Source organism: Sander lucioperca, chromosome 3 (assembly GCF_008315115.2).
Source record: "Sander lucioperca isolate FBNREF2018 chromosome 3, SLUC_FBN_1.2, whole genome shotgun sequence".
NCBI lineage: Eukaryota > Metazoa > Chordata > Actinopteri > Perciformes > Percidae > Sander > Sander lucioperca.
This window is the reverse complement of record NC_050175.1, coordinates 36,140,187-36,163,391: the sequence shown is the minus strand read 5'-3', so window position 1 is coordinate 36,163,391 and position 23,205 is coordinate 36,140,187. Positions and strand designations below refer to the sequence as shown.

The 23,205-nt window shown below is 40.4% G+C and overlaps 1 protein-coding gene across 2 annotated transcripts in view; it reads right to left on the bottom strand.

The window, feature by feature from the left end:
- Positions 1–23,205, bottom strand: part of serinc4 (serine incorporator 4) — a 45,383-nt gene that overhangs the window by 10,202 nt on the left and 11,976 nt on the right. Inside the window, exons 1-7 of one of the 2 annotated variants that reach the window (XM_031323529.2) lie at positions 19,882–20,399; positions 14,131–14,298; positions 12,104–12,282; positions 9,508–9,587; positions 9,040–9,133; positions 3,710–3,921; positions 1,261–1,356 (exon numbers count right to left, since the gene is read on the bottom strand). In XM_031323529.2, the coding sequence (XP_031179389.1) occupies positions 1,261–1,356; positions 3,710–3,921; positions 9,040–9,133; positions 9,508–9,587; positions 12,104–12,282; positions 14,131–14,298; positions 19,882–20,001 (949 nt within the window). In that variant the 5' untranslated portion in view covers positions 20,002–20,399. Of the gene's footprint in view, positions 1–1,260; positions 1,357–3,709; positions 3,922–9,039; positions 9,134–9,507; positions 9,588–12,103; positions 12,283–14,130; positions 14,299–19,881; positions 20,400–23,205 lie in introns of those variants that run through there. The other variant, XM_035999669.1, reaches the window with a different exon arrangement.

Here is a 23,205-nt window from a genome sequence, read left to right as displayed (position 1 = left end):
CTCAGCTGTATAAAACAGATACAAACAATGTATTGCACTTTATCTGTTCAGCGTTCAACATAATGACACTGCCAGGCTGTATATCCTGTTATTATGTTGTCAATAGAACCATGAGGAATGTGAAACAAATATCCTTCTGCCCTCACCACAAGCCACCAGCCCAGCAGGCAGCATGTCACAACACATCTCATCTCAGATTATGTGTGTGTGTGTGTGTGTGTGTGTGTGTGTGTGTGTGTGCGTGCGTGCGTGCGTGCGTGCGTGCGTGCGTGTGTGTGTGTGTGTGTGTGTATATATTTGCATGCATGCCATTAAGATGTAAACCCCGGATAAGATGGGGGCCTCTGACAAGCCTCTGCACTAATGTCTCAGTCATGTGGAGGCTCTTTGTCTTACCTGGAGCCAACAGGTGAGTCATTATGAGGTAAGCAAGGGCAAATTATAGAGGATTTTAAAATAGGAGTGTGTGCGTGTGTGTGTGTGTGTGTGTGTGTGTGTGTGTGTGTGTGTGTGTGTGTGTGTGTGTGTGTGTGTGTGTACTCTTACTATTATGTAGGACAGATACAAGACAACATGTTGAAACATTTTACCATAATAGGCTTTTATCTGGTGGTGAAAAGTCTAATGCAGTATTTAAATGTCCATATGTACAAATTGAAGTAAAGTGGTTGCTGTTGTACATCATTCTTAATTCCTTACTGGCTGTGACGAGCCACTGTAACAAAAATCCACAGTCCTCGTTCTGTGCAAAATTGCAAAAGGTTCAGCTGAAGCTATTATGAGGCTTCGGCAGTCTTTTTAGTACTAATTTCTTCTTCTTTTGTGTAACTATATCTCAGGTAGGTAGGCAGGTGGTTTTATCAGAACTTTTTCCACTGTCTGCTGAGTCCAGAAACAAAGCTAAAAAAAGAGAAATTGCAGTTTGTAAAACCACAACAATGAGCTGAAAGATGCCAAAGCGCTCTAAGGAGCTGAGGGGAACTGCAGTGTTGGGCAATAATTATCTGTGGGGAAAAAGGTGCTATTAAAAACATTTCAGCACAAAGAGGATTGAGAGTGAAGTGGGCTGCACGCATTTCCTGCACCATATGTTTCTCTTTTAATCGACATGCAGAAAATAACCCTGAAAATCACTTAAAAATGTGCTTTTGTTAGAGCTTTGTGAGTGTTAACACTGGACAGAGACAGCGTTCAGTATCTCAGTGGAGCTGCAGAGATCTGTTACTGTGCCTCTGCTTTTTGTCCGGTTAGTTAGCGTACCTTTCTCTGGTGGGCGGCTGGACAGCGCAGAGAAAGTGAGGTACATGACGTAACAGCTGATGATGGAGGCTTGGAGGAGCCCCGACCGAGGCTGCTCTGCAGGGAAAGAAACAGATAGAGAGAGTAACGGTCAGAATACTGTACATACTATAAAAGTAAAATACTTTATTATGCACTATAATACCCACCAAAACACACACACACACACACGCACAGATGCACACAGACTTCACAAGAAGGTAGAGGTACTAGAGCGTCCTCAAATCCTTTACCTTATCAAAAGTAGAAACACCGTGGTGAAAAAAATGGTACACTGCTATCCATTAATTCAAGTAAAAGTAAAGAGTATTAAGTCGTAAAATGTACTCAGTGTATCAGTGGAAGAGTAAAACTACTCATAGTGAGACTGAGAAGAATTGAACAAGAAAAAAATGTTCCTTTCAAAGTTTCTTTTTTTTTATTTGGTTCCTCATATTTGGTTTTAAACTTTTTGAAGGAAAATTCAGGAATGTATCTTTGTTAATTTTGTTACAACATCCAAATAAAAAAAGAAAATCTGCATATTTTCATTGTAAATCAGTAAAAACAACAAGCCTTAAAAATAGTAATTAAAAAAAAGATTTTGTTATGTAGCCTATTCAGATTAACTTGAGCTCCTCTACAAGTGTCTGAAACTCTTTACATATATACAGTATTTTGGTTTTACACATTTCTAGGACAAGGGGACCAGACTGCAGAAAATCCACAAAAAATGCACAAGAGTGCACAATATGCACCTGTTTGACCTGTTGCCCTGCAGGCAAGACAGGACCATCAAAGCACAGATCACCACACTTAAGAAGAGTTTCTTTCCCTGGGCCATAAGCACACTTCAACAAGCACTGAATGACCCCAAGCAATATTGTAATAATATTGTATTCATTCATTTCACTTATTATTTTAGAACCTCTTGACGGCTGTAGACGCTTGTTTGCTGAAGTTGTTTTGTTTTTGTTCTGTTTTTCTATCTTTTTATTAGGGGAGCACCGATCCAATATTAAGATCGGATATCGGTCCCGATATTGACAAAATAGTTTTGTTAGTTTGTTTTTCCCTCTGTCGCACGTGTGTCGCATGCTGGAAGAGTTGAGTGTACAAATAAATAAGAATTCAATACATTCCATCTATGTTATTTTGTCTTAGCTAGAAAAGTAATGTTTAGTTAGGAAAGTCTGGTGCCTTTAGTCTCTTCCACATGGTGGAAGGAAGGTATAAGGTGGAAGGTATACAGTGTATTATTAATTCAACAATGGTATCGGATCGGTATCGGGTATTGACAGATACACAAAGCCCAGGCATCGGTATCGGTATTGGGACTGAAAAAGTTGGATCGGTGCATCACTACTTTTTATTGCATTGGTTGGGAGTAGCGCTCCTAATTTCATTGTATTCTGTACAATGACAATAAAGGCTTTCTGTCCTCTTCTAGTCTACTGTATATCCACGACCTTCCACTTCCGGGATTGTTCAGGTGCCGCTGGAAATTCCGCTTGATGTCCTTCTTTTCAGCCGGATGTCCGTCCCTTTCCGCTTTCTTTGTGTTGGCGTTCTAACCTCCGGTGGATTTCTGACTATGGTTAACTGCTCCTCAGATCTCTGCAGGGTAAATCCAGACAGCTAGCTAGACTATCTGTCCAATCTGAGTTTTCTGTTGCACGACTAAAACAACTTTTGAACGTACACATGTTCCACCAAAACAAGTTCCTTCCTGAGGCTATTTTGCAGCGGCAGCGGGGCTCCGCTTGGCGCTTAGCACCACACAAGATGATTGTGATTGGTTTAAAGAAATGTCAATAAACCAGAGCACATTTTTTCTCCCATCCCAGATTGCTGTGTGGACTAGCCAGACCCTTCCTCCACAGCGCTGTGGAGGAAGGGTCTGGCAATGCGAGACTAATTCTATTCTAACTTGTGTCATCAAGCTGAATTTTTTTTTTTTTCTGAGTTCCTGAATAGTTCACATTTGCAGTTACAAGATTCTTAAACGACAACAGATATGTACACTACAGTATATGCACTGCGTATATATGCAAAATCTTAATTTGCAACGTTAATCATCAGATAAATACTGTGGACTAAAAAGTAAAATGTTTCCTTTTGAATTATAGTCAAGCATAGTAAATTCTTCCAAAATGAAAATACTCAAGGAAAATAGCAATACCTCAGCTTATACTAAAGCAGCTGTATGTTTCAATCATAAAACCCAAACATGTGTAGACAAAGCAGGCCTGCATTCAATGTTATGGTTCTTAAAGGGAGAAACATGATATTAGCTTAGATCTAATTATTATTATCTGCAGCAGCACTGGTTTCAACAGGGGGATGTTTGCATAGCTGGAGATGGACTAAGTGTTATTTCACCACTGAGAGTCGACGACAGACATGCACAGACTGTGTTTCATCGACTCACTCTGCTTCACGCACGGTGTGACGGCAATGAAGGACACGAGGGCACAGAGTCCCAGGTTGATCCACAGCAGGGTCTTGTTGAAGTGGCAGGCGATGGGGTGTGTGTAGTACTTGTACATGAAGGTGAAGGCCATGGTGGCGATGGTGTAGAAGAAGAGGGTGGCGCACATCACCGCCAGATACCAACGCTTGTTCTCTGCTGCTCCGGTCAACCTGACAGGGGAGAGGACAGAGGGAACGGCTTCAGCACAGATATTTATTTCTGTCTGGATGCTGCATGTGTCAGAGAAACCCACCTGAAGTGTTAGAATAATGTTATTCCCAACTAGGTGCGAGGCTGAGTACAGAGAGTGTGCATGCCAGTCTCTCATGGCTCAGAGTAGACAAGAGGTTGGCATGCAAACTTATGAATTGTTTTAGGAATATCTGTTTTAGTAAACAGCCAATTTGTCTGCACTCCAAGATAAATTATGTGAGAAACCAACACACATAGTACACGGCAGGCTGCTAGGGGTGTCAAGGAAAAACCCCAGACTGATGCAGTGTGCAGGTCTTTAAAGGTGCAGTAGGTTATAAAACTAACTTTCTGTCATATTTGCTGAAACTGACCCTATGTTCCAGTAGAACTACGAGAAGCAGGTCATTAAAATAAAAATCCGGCTCCTCTGGCTCCACCTACAGCCTGTGGTGCGATTTGCAAAAATCCACAGCTCCCTGTTCAGATGCACCAATCAGGGCCAGGGGGGGTGTCTAACTGCGTGTCAATCACTGCTCATGCACACACATTCATTCTCCCTTGTGGGGGAAGGGGCTTGGGAGACCACTTTAGGCTTTAGCGGAAAGGGTGGAGGGACTGAGAAGTTGCCGATGTTAAACAATTTTGGCTAAGTCCTGGATCTGCACAATCCTACCTACAGCACCTGATCAGCATCTTGTTTTAAATGTATGTAAAATTGCATGTTTATTATTTTTATGTATATGTTGTGACTGTTGTATGCAAAGTCATGATGCCATGATGCAGGAAGAGTAGCTGCTACAGCAGCTAATGCGGATCCGAATAAAGAAATAAAGAAGAAATAAAGGGGGCATTATGTTTTTAGTGTTGTTTGATATCACAATTATCAGTTCACACATTTCAATGAATGTTGCCAAAAATCTAGGTCACAAGTGTTCCAGGATTTCTAAATATTTTCATGAGCATTTTTCTTGTTTTCTCGTTAATTACTGCACTTACTTGAATGAAAAAAACATGCCTAGATAGTGCTTTATTCCCAAATGAGAATTCAGACAGCCTGATTGCATTTAACGCCAGGGTGTCTTGAATTGTATTTGTGAAATTAAAGCTATTCAATTTAATAAAAACCAATAAAACTATTTTGATGGCATAAGTTTGTGTTTGTTGAAAAGTGGTAACATTCAAATGGACATTGGTTCAGTCAATGTGTTGCTGGGTTGGGGGGCACTACTAGGAGTCTTCAAAGTCAGATGTTTTTAATCTAACATCCTTTAATCTTGTTAAAACTATTAAATATTTTTCTGCAACAGATCATGCAACAAATTCCAGTGTGCTTTTGCGTTGTGGGTCTCTAAGTCCAGTTTCTGACTTTATTTTTCTCACTGACAATGACTTCAACCCAGGGGCGATTCTAGGATCAGATCTTTAGGGGGGCTTAGCATGCAAAATATGGAACATATGAAAAAACTATTGAAAGTCCCTTTATGGACTACCAGAATCAAATGATTTGATAATGAGGTGCAAACTTTCCTTGACTGGGTTACAGGTGCATAGCATTGGCGACAGCGACACAGGATATTAAACCTGTTTCTTTGAACCTGTAATTGTTTGTCATTTGTCACTAACAGACAAGTTCGCAAACTCTAACTTGAAGCACTAAAATTGATTAAAAGAAGAAAAAAAATGAATTTGTTTGTTATTATTATAATTTTTAGTGGGGCTGAGATGAAATTTTAAATCTAAAAAGGGTCTAAAATCGCCACTGCTTCAACGCATAAAGAAACAAAGTGCATAAAACACAGCACCGAAGTTGAGAAGTTTCAGGAGAAAAATGTTGCATGTGTCTACCAGCTGCATTATGAAGCTCATGGGGTTTAGAAAAACCTGATGTTTTAGTGCTGGAGCTATAAAAAAAAACAACGACAAAGGAACAGGTTGTCTTTTGACCTGTAAACCCAGAAAGGGCAGACAAGCTTTACCACTGAAAAGGGAAAAAGAGGATTAGCTTTGTGTGTGTTTGCTTTGGAAAAGGTCCGGAATGAATAAATCCTCCGAGCTGTTGTATAGCTACAACTCTGCTACAAAATGTCACAGCAGAGTTCAGAGGTGGCTGAGAGAGACTGACAGCACATCAGCAACAGCTGGACACAGAAAATAACATCTGGGACAATCAGGTTGTCTGGGGACAAGTCTGGCGGATGAATGAGGACATGACTGAGATGACGTGGCAAGGAGAAGTCAACAAGTTAAAAAAAACAACAACGTGAAAACAAAGAAACAGGGAAAAGTAGCAAATAAAGAAACAAAGTCACACGTTAGCTGAATGGCATCAGCTGTGTCATTCATGCTTCACCATCAGTAACTCATTCATTAGCTGTGTGACTACCAGCTGATATTGGAACATCCAATCATATCCGTGCAGGTGTGCAGCCAGGACATTTAACCTGACGCGTCTCTGCTGATACCTCCACGCCGTTTGCTGCTACAGCTCCTTCTACCATCCAACCCTCCTCCTTTTTGGTATTGTTGACTCTTTAAAAATGATTTAACTAGAGCTGCAATGACTTTATTTTTTCTCACTAACAATGGCTTTAAGAAACAACAACACATTCTCATGGTGTGTGTCCATTGTCAGCGTCATTTTAACGCTTCCCATTCATTTCTATAGAAGCAGTCTTGCAATGTATTCTGGTAGCGTCGCAGGGACTTTGGAGAAGCGGGGCGTCGAGTCGCCCAATCCTTATTTGCATAATGTAGAATCCAGCCAACTTTATGCAAATGAGGAGCGGACAGCTCGGCTCTCAAAAGCTGACGAAAATCTTTTAAATGTCGATCTGAAATAAAGAAGGATTCAGCAACTGCCTGGCTTATTTCTCGCTTAAAATGTTTTCAGAAACACGTTTCGGTAAAGTATTTTCGTAAAGATTCCAAAGGAGCCGTCGTTATGGTCGGTTTTCGAAATCCGGGAGCTGACAGCCCCACGTGACGCGTTCATCCAATCAGCTCCAGTTATTGCGGTTGTAGGTCAGTGGTCATTGAAGAGAAACTGGTGGCAAGTCCACTAGCGTGCAATGCTGGGAAGCGAGGTGCTCCCTTCTGTGAAAATAACGCGTATATGGACACATACCATCACTCCCATCGCATCAAAAAGCAACGCTTGGTAAGGTGCCTTTGGCGTTTGTTTTTGTTGCAAAAAGTCTCCTTCAGCGTCTTATTTAGACACGGTTGGTCGGGACTCTTGGCATCACTTTTTGATGCTCTGGGTCAGGACCCCTTGGGATCACTATTTGACGCTCTCGGGACTGGGGTCTAGCCCTTTGGCTATTGGCGTCACTTTTTGACGCTATGGTTCGGGATTCTTGGCGCTCTGGGTCGGGACTCTTGATGTCACTTTTTGACACTCTGGGTCGGGACTATTGGCGTCACTTTTTGACGCTCTGGGTCGGGGCGTACGCTTAACTAACATGCACAAGAACAGGACAGTGTTTAGGGAAAGATGGTGGTATGGGTTACATAGTGTACGTTTCAGTGACTTGTGGGACATAACGGGACAAAAAAAAACTTCTCCTAGGTGAAAGTCCTGTGTTGTTTGACTTATCTATCCACCACCCCAACCAACCGCGGATTTTTGGTCTTTCATACTACTAACCCTAACCCTAACCATACCATTGTCAATCTTAATACTACTTCATCTCAACTTCATCATACCAACTGCTTATGCTGCTTATGAAATATATCTCTACTGTATGTCTGTATATCTGTATCATTGTCTCTGTGTCCTAACCGGCAGCAGCAGAGCCTGGGTCTGTCCGAGGTTTCTCCCTAAAAGGAAGTTTTTCCTTGCCACTGTTGCACTAAATGCTTGCTCTTAGGGTAATTGTTGGAATTGTTGGGTCTTTGTAAATTATAGAGTGTGGTCTAGACCTACTCTATCTGTAAAGTGTCTTGAGACAACTCTGTTATTATTATTATGTTACTATAAATATTACCCTAACCCATAACCCATAACCCTAACCCTAACCCTAATTGAATGGAATTGAACTAAAAAAAAGTGTTTCTGACTGAAGTGAATTAATACATATTATATTCTGAAAATAGGAAGAGAAAAATAAATGAAACAGAAACAGCGTTCCAGATGTTGAGACGGAGGGGAGGGGGAGGGGTTACTGTAGTTCTGCTGGACACAAGACGAATCCATCATCACCAGTGTAGAAGAGAGGCTCTCTTCTCCAGATGTGAACCAGGCTAGAGTCTGTATGTATATGTTAATGTTATATACTGTAAGAGGTGAGAGACCATATTATTTCTGTCCTGTTGAACCATGTATCTAAAATATGTCAAATTTCCACAAGCAAAAAAAACAGCTGTATTTTCTGACAATGTATTTGTGTTTTTTGTTGTTGTGGATTTGAGTGAAGTCTGAAAAAATCATTTTGTGGAGGAATTTTTTCTTCTTCTATCAATGAGCAACATGTTTGCAGCAACGTGATGGAGTCAGGTACATTATAAGGGCAAAGGTATGTGGACACCCGAAACATTACACCCATATGTGGTTAGACGACATCTCATTCCAAAACTATGAGCGTGAATCTGCTGCTCTAACAGCCTCCACTCTTCTGCTTTCAGGCTTTTCACCAGATGTTGAAACTGCTGCAGGGATTTATTGTCATTCAGACACAAGAGCATCAGTGAGGTAAAACATTGATGTTGGGTGATAAGATCTGGCTCATTCCAGTTCATCCTAAAGGTGGCGTTAAGGTCAGGACTCTTCCAAACCAAACTGGGAAAAACATTTCTTTATGAAGCTGGCTTTGTGCACGGGGGCATGACATGCTGCACATAGTTCCATTAACTTTAGCCAAGAACAAACAAGCACAAACAGCCATAGACCAAACACATCTGGACAGGTGTGTCCGCGTCATTTGGTCATATAGTTCACATATGGGTATTTCATCAATCGACAGCTTGCTCTCACACATTTCAGAAATGTCCTAAGCTACAGTCTATCCTATGTCATGATTTATATCCCTATCACAATAAAAAAAGATTACATATACATTAATATAATATTTTATTGATATGACCCTCTTACTCACCAGTTCTTGTTCCAGGTATGCGCAAAAGCTGTGATGAGGGTGAGTTGGATGAGGATGAAGGCAAATCCTCCCACCACACCAACGTAATGCCAAGCTGAGAGACAGGGAGAGAAAAACATTTTTGATTTATTTCAGGGAAGCGAGAGAGTGAGAGGAAACGGAGAGAAGGATCAAAAGAAAGAAAGAAAAAGAACAAGCTGTGAATCATAAATCAGCTCTGCTCTCAGCCGTGTATCAGCTTCAGTTTTATTGTTCCCAAACAAAGTGCAATCAAGCCGCAGAGATTTATGGTGCAATAATTCACAGCGGTGAGTCGACCTGAAGAGTGGTGTGTTCAGGAGCGGGTCTCTGCTGCCCTCTAGCAGGACTCAGCAAGAGGTGCACTAAAACGCCATCATCATCTTCATCATCACATTCATTCTCAGTTTGGGTTTATTTTCAGAAAACAGCGTCAGCCCAAAGTCTCACCATGCAGGAAGGACTCTGTTGGGATGAAGAAGGCAGCGGTGCACATCGCCAGCAGAGTGATGAACTTCAGGAACCAGAAGCTGCACGTGGACACACAGAGAAACAACACACAAATAACAGTTACGTTTAATTGATGGTAAAAATACATAAATATTGAAGGTGGAGGGTGGGGGTGTGGCCTTGACCAACTGCCACTTTGCTTGTTTTCAAGCCATGATGTCTCTCTCTCTCTTTCTCATGGGCGGGCCAAATTCTCTGGGCGGGCAAAGCAGAGAAAGGGGAGGTAACCTTTCCCCTTATGAAGTCATAAGGAGGAGATTCCAGATCAGCCCATCTGAGCTTTTATTTTCTCAAAGGCAGAGCAGGATACCCAGGGCTCGGTTTACATCTATCACCATTTCTAGCCACTGGGGGACCATAGGCAGGCTGGGGGACTCATATTAATGTTAAAAAACCTCATAAAGTGAAATTTTCATGCCATGGAACCTTTAAAATAGTTGCTTGCAAGCTTTTTGGATTGCAAAATGACCTCTGATTTTTGTCCATATTAAATAGCTTTTATAACAGCTAAGAGTTTGTTTTTTATTTCTAAACCTACAGAAAATTAGCATGTAACACTATAAAGGTACAACCTGCAAAGTAAAAACTGAAACTAAGAGGTTGCCTCCTGCAGCAAAAAAATACTACCAGAAGCATCCCTCATCATCACTGAACAACTAAATCTCTACTAACAAACAACCAAATCTCTTATGGATATTTTATATTAGTAATGTCTGAAAACATTGAACTAAATGTTGCATTTTAATTTACTTTATTCATTTCATACAGTATGTATCCTATATATGTTTTTAAATAGTAACTGAGAATTACATTATGTATAACTCTTTAGTGATATATGTGAATACATTTCTATGATCAAAGAATTACAGATTGAGTCTTTAATTAAATCCCTGCATATCCATGTCACTCTGTCTGGTCTTTCAGAGGACATAGAAGGTTTCAGTGGGGCACTGGGTCACTCCCTGACCCCCTTACAGAACACTCAGAGCTGTAACCTTTGCCAGGCCCGGAAACCTTTCACCTTGGCACCAGTAAGACTCAGAGGACCAACAATCTAATCTGTTAAATCCTAATCTGGAATACGTCACCGCTCTAATCAACTGCTATGGAAAGTGTGAGAACAAAGAGCTTTAAATAGACCAGCAGGCTGGTCAGGTTAGCAGAGGGAGAAAACACTTTGTCCTTAAAGATTGCAATGAAGTATAGTATAGTAGAGAAGTGTTTGAAGATGTGTATATTTCAAGAGAGATGTGGCAACATTTCTGGATGGGATCAGGTCCAGTCTTAAAGCTGGGGTAGCTCCTCTTGGCTCTGTTTCCAGCTTTTAGAAAATCCATGTCGGGAGACTTCGACTTTGGCCAATCACAGGTCATTTCAGAGATAGGACATTCCTATTGGCTGTGCTACAAATGCAGATGCGTGTGTACGTCCCTTCAGATGGTGAAAGCCTGATTCAATGGCAGAAAATCCTGCTATTCCAGCATGGGCAGCAAACTGTACTCTAATCTGCAAAGCAACCCAAAACAAGGAAGATAGACTTCGCAAAAGAGACTAATAGAGAGTCTGACAATAAACACATTTAACCTGTGTCGGAATCTGGCGAAGCGTTTCAGAGGTGGAGAGAAAATGTTGCTAATAGTTTAGCCTTTTGCTAACCGTAGCCAAAGGCTCACCGCTGCGGCGAAAGCTCACGGCAATGGTTAGCAGAAGGCTAAACTATTAGCAACATTTTCTCTTCATCTCTGAAGCACTTTAACAATATTGACAGGTTTTATTCATAAACATGAACGTGAATTACAGCATGTCTACTCAAAGGGCTTTACAGGCCCACAGGTTTGCAAAGAAAACAGAACGGTAATTATAGAATTGCCGCTTGGCGTCGATATCACAATGACGATAGGGATAGAGGACAGAGAGGGGAGAGGCTGGGCTGCAGGACAAAGGCTGGATTTTACAATTCTGGCATGTATTTTGCCTTTTACAATAACCTGCCTATCCACAGTATTCTGATTCAGAGAAAAGACATAAAGTTCTTTGTAACATAATTCTGAAAATATTCTATTATATATATAAGTTTAGGATTTTTAGGGCAGGAAGATTGAGTGAATGTGTGAAAAGATGTATTCTGGATTTTGTGGTAGATTTGGGAATTTGAAGTATCCAAAGAAGGTGACATATTCAGTCATTTATAGCTTTCTTTCTGATTTCCTGTTTGGCGGCAGGATCAATAAAAAAACTTTGGCAAAACATTTGGACACTTGATGATATTTTGTATGACGTGAGATTTGAATGTATGCAATTTAATCTTTTTTTTCTTCTTTTTTTTTACTCATGACCTTTTTGCTGCATTCATGTGCAATTACAAAAGTCCGTAAACTAACAGTGTTGTATTCATGATTTTCTAATAATAATATGTCTAGCCTTAATAATGTATCCACTACATTTTAATGATTACCCAAATCTGAAGGCCATGAGGAAAAAAATACACTTTCTTCAGGAGGAACATGTTTGATGAGGTAAACTCATCAGCACTGACCCGTTGTGTATGAGCGCTCTGAAGTCCTGACTGGACTTCACGTCAATGAGGAAGATCGCCATCATCAGGTAGAAACAGGAAGTGCCAAAGCAGACTCTGTATACCGCTGAGTAGCCCACCAGCATCTCACAGTGGCCCCCGCCATGCGCCTGGTCACACACCATGTTAAAGAAAGGCACCTGAAAAACACACACACACACACACACACACACACACACACACATATATATATTTTATCGTGTGCATCCATGTATCCATGTCTCTTTGTCCGGGTAAATATTTCAGAAGATGCTGAGGTGTTTTGGTAAGATTTTATGATGATAAAATGATTTATTCTCTAAAATGCCTAGATAAGTATATCAATATTCACATTAAGAGCAAATGGCACTGAACTTGACTAAACTATTCTCCAAACCCCCACCCAAACGACAAGGACATTAGTTTTTTTGTCCATGTTAACAGTTTCAAACAGCAGTTAAAGTATTTAAATATTTAATTAATATGTATTTGTGCCCTCTGGCAGTCGGCAATTTGAGGTGTGATGAGGAGGGATGCCATCCCCCCTCATCCCTCTTGTTAGCAAAATGACCAAAATGCATCCCCCTTGTTAACCTGAGAGTGCAGGGGCAGAGAGGTTTTTTAGCTGAATATGTTAGTCTAGTCCACCTGACTCATTGATCCTCTATCTGACTGAGGTTTGTGCAAGTTAGAATCCATGGCCCTGACCATGGCTCTGAAATATTTTTGATAGATCCATGGCGCTGTCTGTGGTGCTGAAGTAGCAGACAGATTATTTTCTCTGAGTCTCACCCTTCTGTCTTGTATCTATAATGTTCTCTAAACCAGGGGTCAGCAACCTTAGGCCCATAACTTGACCAATGGCAAACTAGCAGTAAGTGTGCAAGAGCGTTTTGTGGAAATGTTGAAGTTTTTCACAGCCATTGGCAGGAGCACAGCCTGTTATTTATGCTAGTATGGTTGATTTTTCCCCCCATTTACATTCCGTGATGACCCGCCCTAATCTGCCTCTGATTGGCTAGTACTCGTTGCCTTCTTCACAGAATGAGGTGCGAAGGGAAAAAAATAGCACAGCCTGAGCGGGCTCAATAAATAATGGCAGGCTTAATGCTGCATTTTAAAAGGGCACTTAATATCAAAAAGGTTGCCAACCCCTGTTCTAAACTACAGAACAGTGGCAGAGGCAGTTCGCCAGTCGCAGGTGAACGAAATGAGCCCCCCTGCCCCCCCCCCTGTTAAAAATGAACAAATCTCCGACTTACCTCTGGCCTTTCATGTATGTCAACAAAAACAAGGCATGCACTTTGAGAAGCATTCGTGGTTCAATTGATATTTGGACACATTTTTACATTTTTAAAATGTGTGATCATTAATATCATTTTCACTACATGTTGCCAGTAAACACTTAATGAAGGTCGACTGACCGCTTTTAGGCATGTTTTCCTTAATTGGATGGCTAATAGGAATAGATTTAAACAGGAAACATGTAGTAGATAATTGTTGCAGTTGTATGGTGTGCATCTTATGTGTAACCACAATTGCAATCAATGTAAAACAATATCAGGTATTAAAGAAATGTCACATATTTACTTTTGCTGTCCCCCCATGCTCTTTGCTCTCTTAAAGTCACACTACAGTAACTCTCAATGTGATTTATTTTATTTTACTCATTGATTTTTGGCTTCTTCATGTACGCCTACTTGAAATGGCTGATTTGCATTTTCTCTGTCACCTATTAAATGTGTCTCAGCTGTCTGTCGTCCTCTTCCTTCTGTTTTCTGGTGTACTTGTCGAGCTGCAGCCAATCACAAACTATCTTGGGGTATGCAAGGACTGCAGAGCTAAACTTTAGGGCCTCTGCTCCCTTATTTGTGTCAGTACTTTTGTACAGAATAATTACAGTATTGAGTGGTCTTTATATGTTGCCAGCTTTCCAGGATCATTAGTTATGGTTATATTTCAGTTGATTTCTTTGATTTGTTTCATGGAGGATAAGATCCAGTACTCACATTTTCCCTGACGAGCTCGGAGACGGTGCGGGACAGCATGAGGCAGGAGACGGCGCAGCTCATGATGTGGAAGAGGGTGTACATGATCCGCGTGCTGGTGGAGGATTTGACCGGCGGACAGAAGGCACAGCAGAGCGAGCAGGGAGCCGGTCCACAGCAACAGCATATCTGAGGAGAGGATGGAGACAGCTCAGCATCTCAAACAAAACACAACACACAACCTGTCAGGTCTAACAACCTGACAGGAAGCATCCTCAACTAAAGGGGAAGGGCAAAGAGTGGAGGTCGGGGTTATAAAAAAACACATACGTACATGACGCCAAGATTAGAAAAGTATTCTTTTTATTTTACTGATAAATGCCTCGTGTGTCAGGAAAATGGCACACTGACATGGTGAAAACTGCGTTAGTCTGAATCTTTGTGGTTGGAAGTGCATGCCATGATGACAGAAATTTTAGATGTTGATATGCGTGTACTTGGGATGTATTATATATGTTTGTACGCAGACGTATTTGAGCATACAGTACATTATGTTCACATTGCCTCTATATTCACATCTGTATAACTCTGAACTTTGTGACAAAAGTTCATGTCTCTCTTTCTTGTTTCCTGTCTATCTGCACTGTTGACCACTAAAAAAAGCAAAATGCCTAAAAAATATTTAACATATTTAATATAACTAATTTTAACCACTCATCTCCACTATATAGACTGAAGAGACTAACTTATATTTTAGGTTTCAGCCTGCAGTATCCATGGCAGTTCTTAAACAGCATATGAACGATATGATTGATGTGTGGATGCATTGAGTCCAGGACTTTAAACTGAAGCTGGCTGAGGACTTGGAGGTCACTGTGTCAGTCAGACAACTTACACTGACAGAGTGTTTGGCAGCAGGGCGATCGGTTTCAGATTAATCTAATGAGTCCAACTAACATCATCTGGCTGGTTCTGACTGATAAATTAGGGCTGTGGATGACAAGATTTAAGCACAGCTGATCCTGAACTAATTCTAAGGTGGCAAAACGTGCACACACACACACACACATCCATCGGCTCGTAACATAATAAATATTTGGAATACATAAAAATAATAGTGCATTATTTTTCGTAGCTAAATGTATGAATGGTTCATGCGAATAGCCTGAATTTTTGACGTGATGATGGCGCTAGATGAAACTTCAAGAGGATCACCAAAGTTATAACAAGTCACCCTAGGGGAATGTGAAGGTCAGAACCAAATGTCATGGCAATCCATTAGCTGTTGAATTATTTCAGTGAGGACTGAAGTTGTGGACAGACATTTCCATCCATATATCCACACACACCACTAGAATCGCTAACAAGTGTTTGGGTGTGTATCCACGCTGTTGAACTGGATGACATGTTCCTTCATTACCATCAACAACACTACCATCAACACTATTTTGACTCAGTCCTATACACACCGTCCTGAACGGACATGCACAGGTACGGGCTATTGTCGCTCGGACCCATTTGCCCTGAATGGCTCAGCTGCCCCTCTGGAGAAAAAGCCTAAATAAACTTTTTATTCTTTCTTTCTTTCTTTCTTTCTTTCTTTTTCCTGTTGTGGCTGCATCAATTCAATACGCCCATCATTAGTAAAGTTAAATGAAATTAATTGCCATATCATTCAATCTTGTGTAATTTATTTTGCCCTTAGCGATGCCTTCTGCACCCAGTCACGTGACTTTTTTATATTCTCACACACGGAGCGCGAGAGGGAAAGCCCTTCTGCCTTCACGTGAGTTTTTGAAGTTATGGAGATAATTACAAATGCCCTGTGAATAGTAACAAAAAAATCCACTTGAGCTTTGAATAATGTGCAGCTTCAGCTTTTAACGCTTGCATCACATCGCGCAGCATTGCCTTATATTAAAGTATCATGCTACGTTATCAACTAAAGCTAATGACAGCCTATGTAGCAGCAGCAAGCTAACGTACTGTAGCTACGTTTTGTCCGTTACATTAGTGCGCGCTCTGTAGGGAAGAGAGAGGCTCAGGGATGGGATGGTTTGGGCTCTATGTTCATGCTAGATTATGCATTGTTACAGTCAATATGTTACGTGAATCCAACCAACAATCAGATGTGACGTTAGTGAAAGCTGATAGAAGTCACCTTTACTTATTTTGTTGTGAGATAGCATATGAGAATGAATGTCCTAATTGGTTAATGTAATAAACTTTGCATTTTTTTTTTTAAATAAATGTATTGCCTAATGGTAGTTTTGTGTGCTAAGTGTGCCTTGTGTGCCCACAACAAAGACCACTGAAGAAGAGAGAGAAAAGTTTAAAGAAGCAGCTAGAACAACTGCAGCTTTGCAGAGCTGAATTAAAACTGCCAGCAGGCCGACTGCAGGTGAAGCATTTGATAATGTCAAGCAACCATCCTACATTATTCATTTAATCTGAAGTACTAGGTCTATTTTATCAGAAGCATTTTCTTTAAAGTGACTAAAGTAACTTTCAGTTTGTGTTGATTTCAGCGGCCCCTTTGGACAAAAGCGGTAGTGTTTTTACCACAAATTAATGTTTTGCTCAGACAGATAATAAGAGATGAGAATAAGTGGTGCATACAGTAACTTAGCCTACTTTGGATGTATGGTGAGCTAAACTGGGTAACATTACCACTGTCACTGTGTCAGTGTCACAAGCCAAAGCAATAAGAGATTGTTCCTGCTACCACAAATACTCACTAGAGCACCAAATGTGGATTAATCCGCTGCTGAAAATAGTCCCCTACAAATGCACTAGTTCCTTCTGTTTGTTTGATTAAAAATCTACAGTGACCAGTTGTTTTAAATGACTAAACTTGAAGACTGTGTACAACAGACATAAGGAAGTCAGAAAGTACTGAGAGACAGACTAACACATTATTACCTCCGCCAAGGTGGTTATGTTTTTGTTAGGGATCGTTCATTTTTATTGATATTGATACCATTTTCGAGACTGCTTAATGATAAGAGTGTTTATTGACACCATTATTGCTACTTTTCTAAATTAATTATTTGGTGGAAAGACGAGGCAACACATTTTTAATCTTAACAGAACTGTTATTGCTCTTATTGCAAAAACTGTTAGTCTGTGACTGTTTGATTTCTTCTGTCTCTGTTTTTGTTTTAACTCTCTGAGCCCTAAGGTACTTTTGACAACTTATGGTCATATCTAACTATTCTGCCCTCAGGTGATTCCTCTTCACTATATGCTATATTGTTTCATCTGCAATGACGGACCAGCCCTCCATTGGTTGGCAAGACGTAAACAAGCTTTTGATTGGTCAGAATGGTCTCCCAGAGTATCATGGGAAATTAAAAATGGCGGTTATCATCAAAGCTAGCGGCGATAAATGGCCGAAAAATCATAAATTATGGGCATAAAGTGCATCAATCGTGGATGTAATAGTTTAGATTTATTGCATAAAGACCCCAAAAAAACGATGCAGTTTTTGGTCATATACGACAAGCTCGGGCTTATAGGGTTAATGAGCTGATTAAGCGGCCCACAGAGCGGTGCTCTCGGTAGCCAGTCCGACTATGTTTTGACTGACTCTATTTTTAGACATAACGTTATATGATCCACTAGTCTCAATAGCACTATCGATAAGCTCGGACCTTATTGATTTTCGGATTTTGAGAAATTTGGAACCGGGTCCTTAATAGAACCGGGTCTCAAGAGCCATCCCTAGTTTCTGGATGGGTTTGTCCATTTGTTTGTTGCTTTGTTTGTCTATCAGCAGGATTGAAGGAAAAACTAGTGACCTGATTTTCATGAAACTCATGGAAGGGTGTAGCAGTGGACGAGGAATGAATTTTGGTGCTGATCCGTATCATCGGGCGGATACACCAATTACTTTTAACTTTCGTTAACATTGCGAGCATCCATGTGATGTCAGCATAATCAGAAATATAGGTTCCCATCTGGGAAAATTCACACTGCATTAACACTGTTAGTTAGACAGTGCATGTTTGTATTTCGCCACGCAACGTTTTTCCCACACTAACACAAGTGTTTTCATTAGTTGACAATCATCAGAGTCACTTTAGTCTATATCCTTGGTGTTCCCCTTCCGCGGTTGCTCCGATGCCGCCAGAAATTCCGCCGGATGCAGCTGCACCGTGGCTCCGTCCGGCGTTTAGTACCAAAGCGATTGTTATTGGTTTAAAGAAATGCTAATAAGCCACAGCACGTTTTTCTCCCATCCCGGAAGCAAAATTACAAATCCCACTATGGCAACGCCAAGACCCGCCCTACGAAGCAGCTCGATTGGCTGGGGTTAGGGATTTCACCTCAAGTGGTTAAGGTTAGGATAGCCGATTGGTCAGGGGATAGGACCTGTAAAAATGGGTTTACGTTACCTTGTGTAAGCATGGATGCCTGGCCAATAAATGCTATTGAAGGGCGGGTCTTGGCGTGGCCATAGTGGGATTCGTAATATCGCATCCCGGAATGCTGTGTGGACTCGCCATACCTTCCTCCGAGGAAGGGCTGGCAATGCAAAATTAGAGTCACTTAAACGCCAGCTGCCCCAGAACCAAACCAACTTTAGACAAACAACTCTCTAATCAGGAGCTCCAAATACAGAAAGCTATATTTGTGAGCGCTGGTGAACTTACTATGACTGAAAGTAAGAGGTGAAATACTACAGTACAACAATACATTTTTGTTGTTTTATATTTTCTTGCTCAAAGATTAATGCACATTGTTTCACATCCTGACATCCCAGATTTTATCCTTTGTAGCTTTGGGAAAAAAATATGTTGTAGACGCTCAGTGTATCCAGACTGACCATCCCTCAGTCATCATCAATATATGAATCATGCAATACTGCTATATTCACTTTGAAGGCAGCAGGCTAAATAAAGACTTTGAAATATTCAAAAAAAAAACGTAATAACATGAAAACCTGACAATATCATTCAATTCAGTAGAATGACACAAAAACAACTGCTACACTGACAACCTTAAAAGAAAGTATTTATTGCTGAATTATTGCTGAATGACTGTGCAGATGTTCCTGATCTTTTGACCAACTCGTGGAATCCTTCAAGTTAAAACACGAAAATCAGCACAACTGCAGACAAAATCACAATGACAGAAATCAACCTTTGCCAATGATAAATTATAACGAGGTACTTTGAGTATGGCCCTTTTATGCTATACTTTATACTTCTACTGTATTGTTCACTCCAGTACAGTTATTTCACAGCTATAGTTACTTTGCAGTTTCAGATTATTAATGCAAAATCTATAATCAGTTTATAAAATATGATGCATTGTTATAGATTTAACTTTAAAACACTATTTTAAATAGTTTAACAAAAATCTCCACCTCGAGCTATAATATATATATTATAAAAATAATATATATAATGATCCAATAATATGTAGGAAAATAACACTGAAGAAGGCCATTCTGCATAACAAGTACTTTAACTGTTGATGCTTTAGGTATATTTTTAGGTAAATACTTATTTACTTTTATTTTGAAAGCAAGACATGTACTTGTAATGGAGTATTTTTGCACTGTGGCATTTATTTAAATACAATATTTGAATATACCAAATAAATATCTTGATTAGAAAAATCTCACAATATTTCTGTAGCATTTTCAATGATAAATTCCCTTTACCAGTATTGTTATAAAAAAATAATAACAAAAAATCTAAAGTACTAAACTTCAAACCCCAGCTGCAGTGACTGCCACCTATGCTGCTGCCCAGCGGCTCTCACCTGATAGGCCAACATGTTGAGGAAGTAGTTGTAGGCGCTGCTGTGGTTCATCCCCTGAGAGGCCGACATTGTGCCTCTAAACTGCTTTTCATCGGTCACGACGACTCTACATTTGGCCATGAACTTCCAGCACAAACAGGTTTTTTTTTTCAGCTTACATTTAAAGATGGCATCCTCACATCCTCCAAGAGGCCAGAACACAACTTCTAACAGGCCTGACGATGACAAGAAAAAGTAGTCCAGCAGGTTGTCCCTACATGCTCGATATTCTGGATTAGCAGTAAATCTAGTCCGGCTGGGCTTCCTGCAGCCGAGAGCCTCAGCATGAGCACCAGGTCCGCCTGCTCTCAGTCCAGCCTCGCAGGGGAATAAGTTGTTTTTTTGCCCACGTCCTACGTGCTTTCACTCTGCGGCTGTGTTGGGTGCTGCCAGAAAAAAGGGAGAGGTGGTGGCGAATGCCCGATGCCCTCCCCCATCCTCCCTCGTCCTACCCGGTCAGATTAGGCAGAGTTTGTGAGGGGAGGGGAGGGATTGGGGAGGAGGAGGAGGACAGGGACCATGTGTCAGTCCATCTGTCCCTCCCTTCCCTTCCCCCAGCGCTGCACAAACCCCACCGTACAATGGGATTTGGCAATACTGGTGATTAATCCAGACTAACCAATTTAAACACTTAACCCTGTGTGATTTCTAGATGCCGATGCCTGACACCTCACAGCCCCGTAACTACAGCGCCCCCTCCCCTCTCTAGCCCCAGACCCGGTCTAAGTCTGTGTGTGTCACTCACAGAAAGAGGCCACGTCCATGTAATGTAATGTAATCTTATTTAAACAGGGACAATGCACAATTAACAATTAACCTTGTATAAGAACAGGGAGAGATGCATTGCACCGGGGTTGTGGCACAATTGCTACTTTCCGCCCGTAGTCCCAGGGCAGGTAGGTAAAACAATAAATATTCAACTCCATAATCCTATCAAGTTATCATGACTGCATCATGACCCAGAAACAGTGTGGGACGGACAGGACACAGGGTGTATTAGTAGATGAGCTCACAGCTTAATATTAGACAGGCCGATGGATTTTTTGGGGACTCTAATGGAAAGCTGAATAGACACCAGGCAGAATACAGAGTTGCATCTAATATTTTAGCTTTCAAATGATTTTTGAAGCACTTTTAATCCACTGTTATCAGGCAAGGTCTGCTAATAATATTCACTTTATTCCATTAGATTTAGAGGTCTGCTTTTTTTTTGGATAAACTACTTGAAAGCATTTGGAAGTACTATTTTATTAACATTTTAATGCAGCCTTGCTTTTATTCTGTGTGCTTTTTATACAGTATGTAGTTCATATTCTTATTGTTTGTTCAAAGGTATAGGTCTGACTTCAGTGGTGGAAGACAAATTCAAATCGTGTTTTTACTCATGTAAATGTAGCGAAACACTACAGTATAAAAATACTCCATTACAAGTGAAAGTCCTGCATTCAGAATTTCACTTAAAAGCACACAAATATTAGCAATGAAATGTCAAGTATGAAAAGTACAAGTACTCATAAATCAGAGTGGCCACTGTCAGTGGATCATCATTAACGAATATGTATGTGGTACTGTAATGTTGTAGTTGGTCAATGTGGAGCTAATTTTAACTACTTCATATACTTTTGGAGATTCATAATCGCATGTATAGTAAGTAGAGCTCTTTAATAAATGTAGTGAAGTGAAAAGGACAATATTTCTCTCTGAAATGTAGTGAAGTGGAAGTATAATATAGCATGAAATGGAAATACTCAAGTAAAGTACCTCAAATCGTACTTAAATAACACACAAAGCCTTTTTTGAAGTCTGATTTAGCATATCCCGACATATTTTTTAGCTACACTGTGCAGTTTCTGTTAAAGAAAAACAAAGGTTTTGAACATTTACTGTGCAAATAAAAATGAATGAATACATTTTGAAACATTAACAAACTAAAAGAGGATTATTTTAAAGGCTCAGATGTCAGATATTTCAATTATAATATTAAATAAACAGACCATGATGTAAACGTTTAAGGTTAAATTATTTTACAAAAACACATTCTGTAATTTCTGTTTTTTTTCTTCTTAATTGTGGTGATAATAAAGATTCTTCAGCTTTTTCAAATTTTGGTGACATCTTCGTTGATAATCAGTAGTTGTCGGCTTAGGCGTTTTGCAGTTATTGTCAGCACCATTTACACATTCTGTAATAATAAACAAACACTCAGTGCAGTATTGTAAATTTGAAATTTTCTTGACATTTGAATTAAAAAAAAACTTTCTGGAAAGAAGTCAAGTCAAATTTATTGTCAATTCTGCAATATGTGCCAGACATACAGAGCAATTGAAAATACGTTTCTCTCTGACCCACTTTGCAATAAGGACACATGCAACAAGTATAATATAAAAGATGAGAAATATATACAAATAAAGATTTTTTTTAAAAGATAAGTAATATGTACAAATAAGAACGTGTAAAAGCTGTTTGGAGCTGGATATACAGTATGTTAAAGACTGACTATGAGTCAGAAGAGGTTGTTTTCTGATGGCCCGGCAGCAGCAGTGGAATGACATGATGTGTCTGGTAGCTGTTCAAAGCCACTGATTGCATGATGAGAGAGCCAGATTAGATTTGTGTTAGTAGGCAGGCAGGGCGGAGCGCCAGGATAATCCTTTCGTTGTTCAGCCCTCCTCTTAGTCAGGATAACCTTCACACCACTGACAGGACATTAGTATGTGCATTAGTATGTGCAGAGACGGTTTAGAACCGAGACGCCAGTGGTGTAGTCTATGTGATACGCAGGTATACGCAGTATACCCACTAAGAAAGCTCCAGGATTTCCATACACCCACTTAAAAATGCCCAATGACAAGCATCAACATACTTTCCATTATATTTTTGATATATTTTGAATCATCATCTGTGTTTTTCTTCTTCACGTAGGCTAAATAAAGGTATTTCCCCTGTAAATTGGTGCATAAAAGTGTATCCGAATACAGGAAATGAAGTCATTGATGCTCAAAACTTCCCTGGGGGAGTTCCTGTTAGTGACCAATGGCGTAAAGACGTGGCTCCGGGGGCTCCTGCAGAAACTTTTTATAAAGACTATCAGGGTGTTTTCTACCGCCGTGGTGTGTACAGATTTTGATATCATAGAGCTTCTTTGATTGTATTAAGTGCCGTCATGCCTCCAAAACCCAGAAATACGGACAACCAGACGGCATCGAGAGCGCGGCCTAATGCAGGGGCTACATCCCCGGCCCAGCGTGATCCTGTCGGACTGCCGCCTCACGACGGAGATGGCGT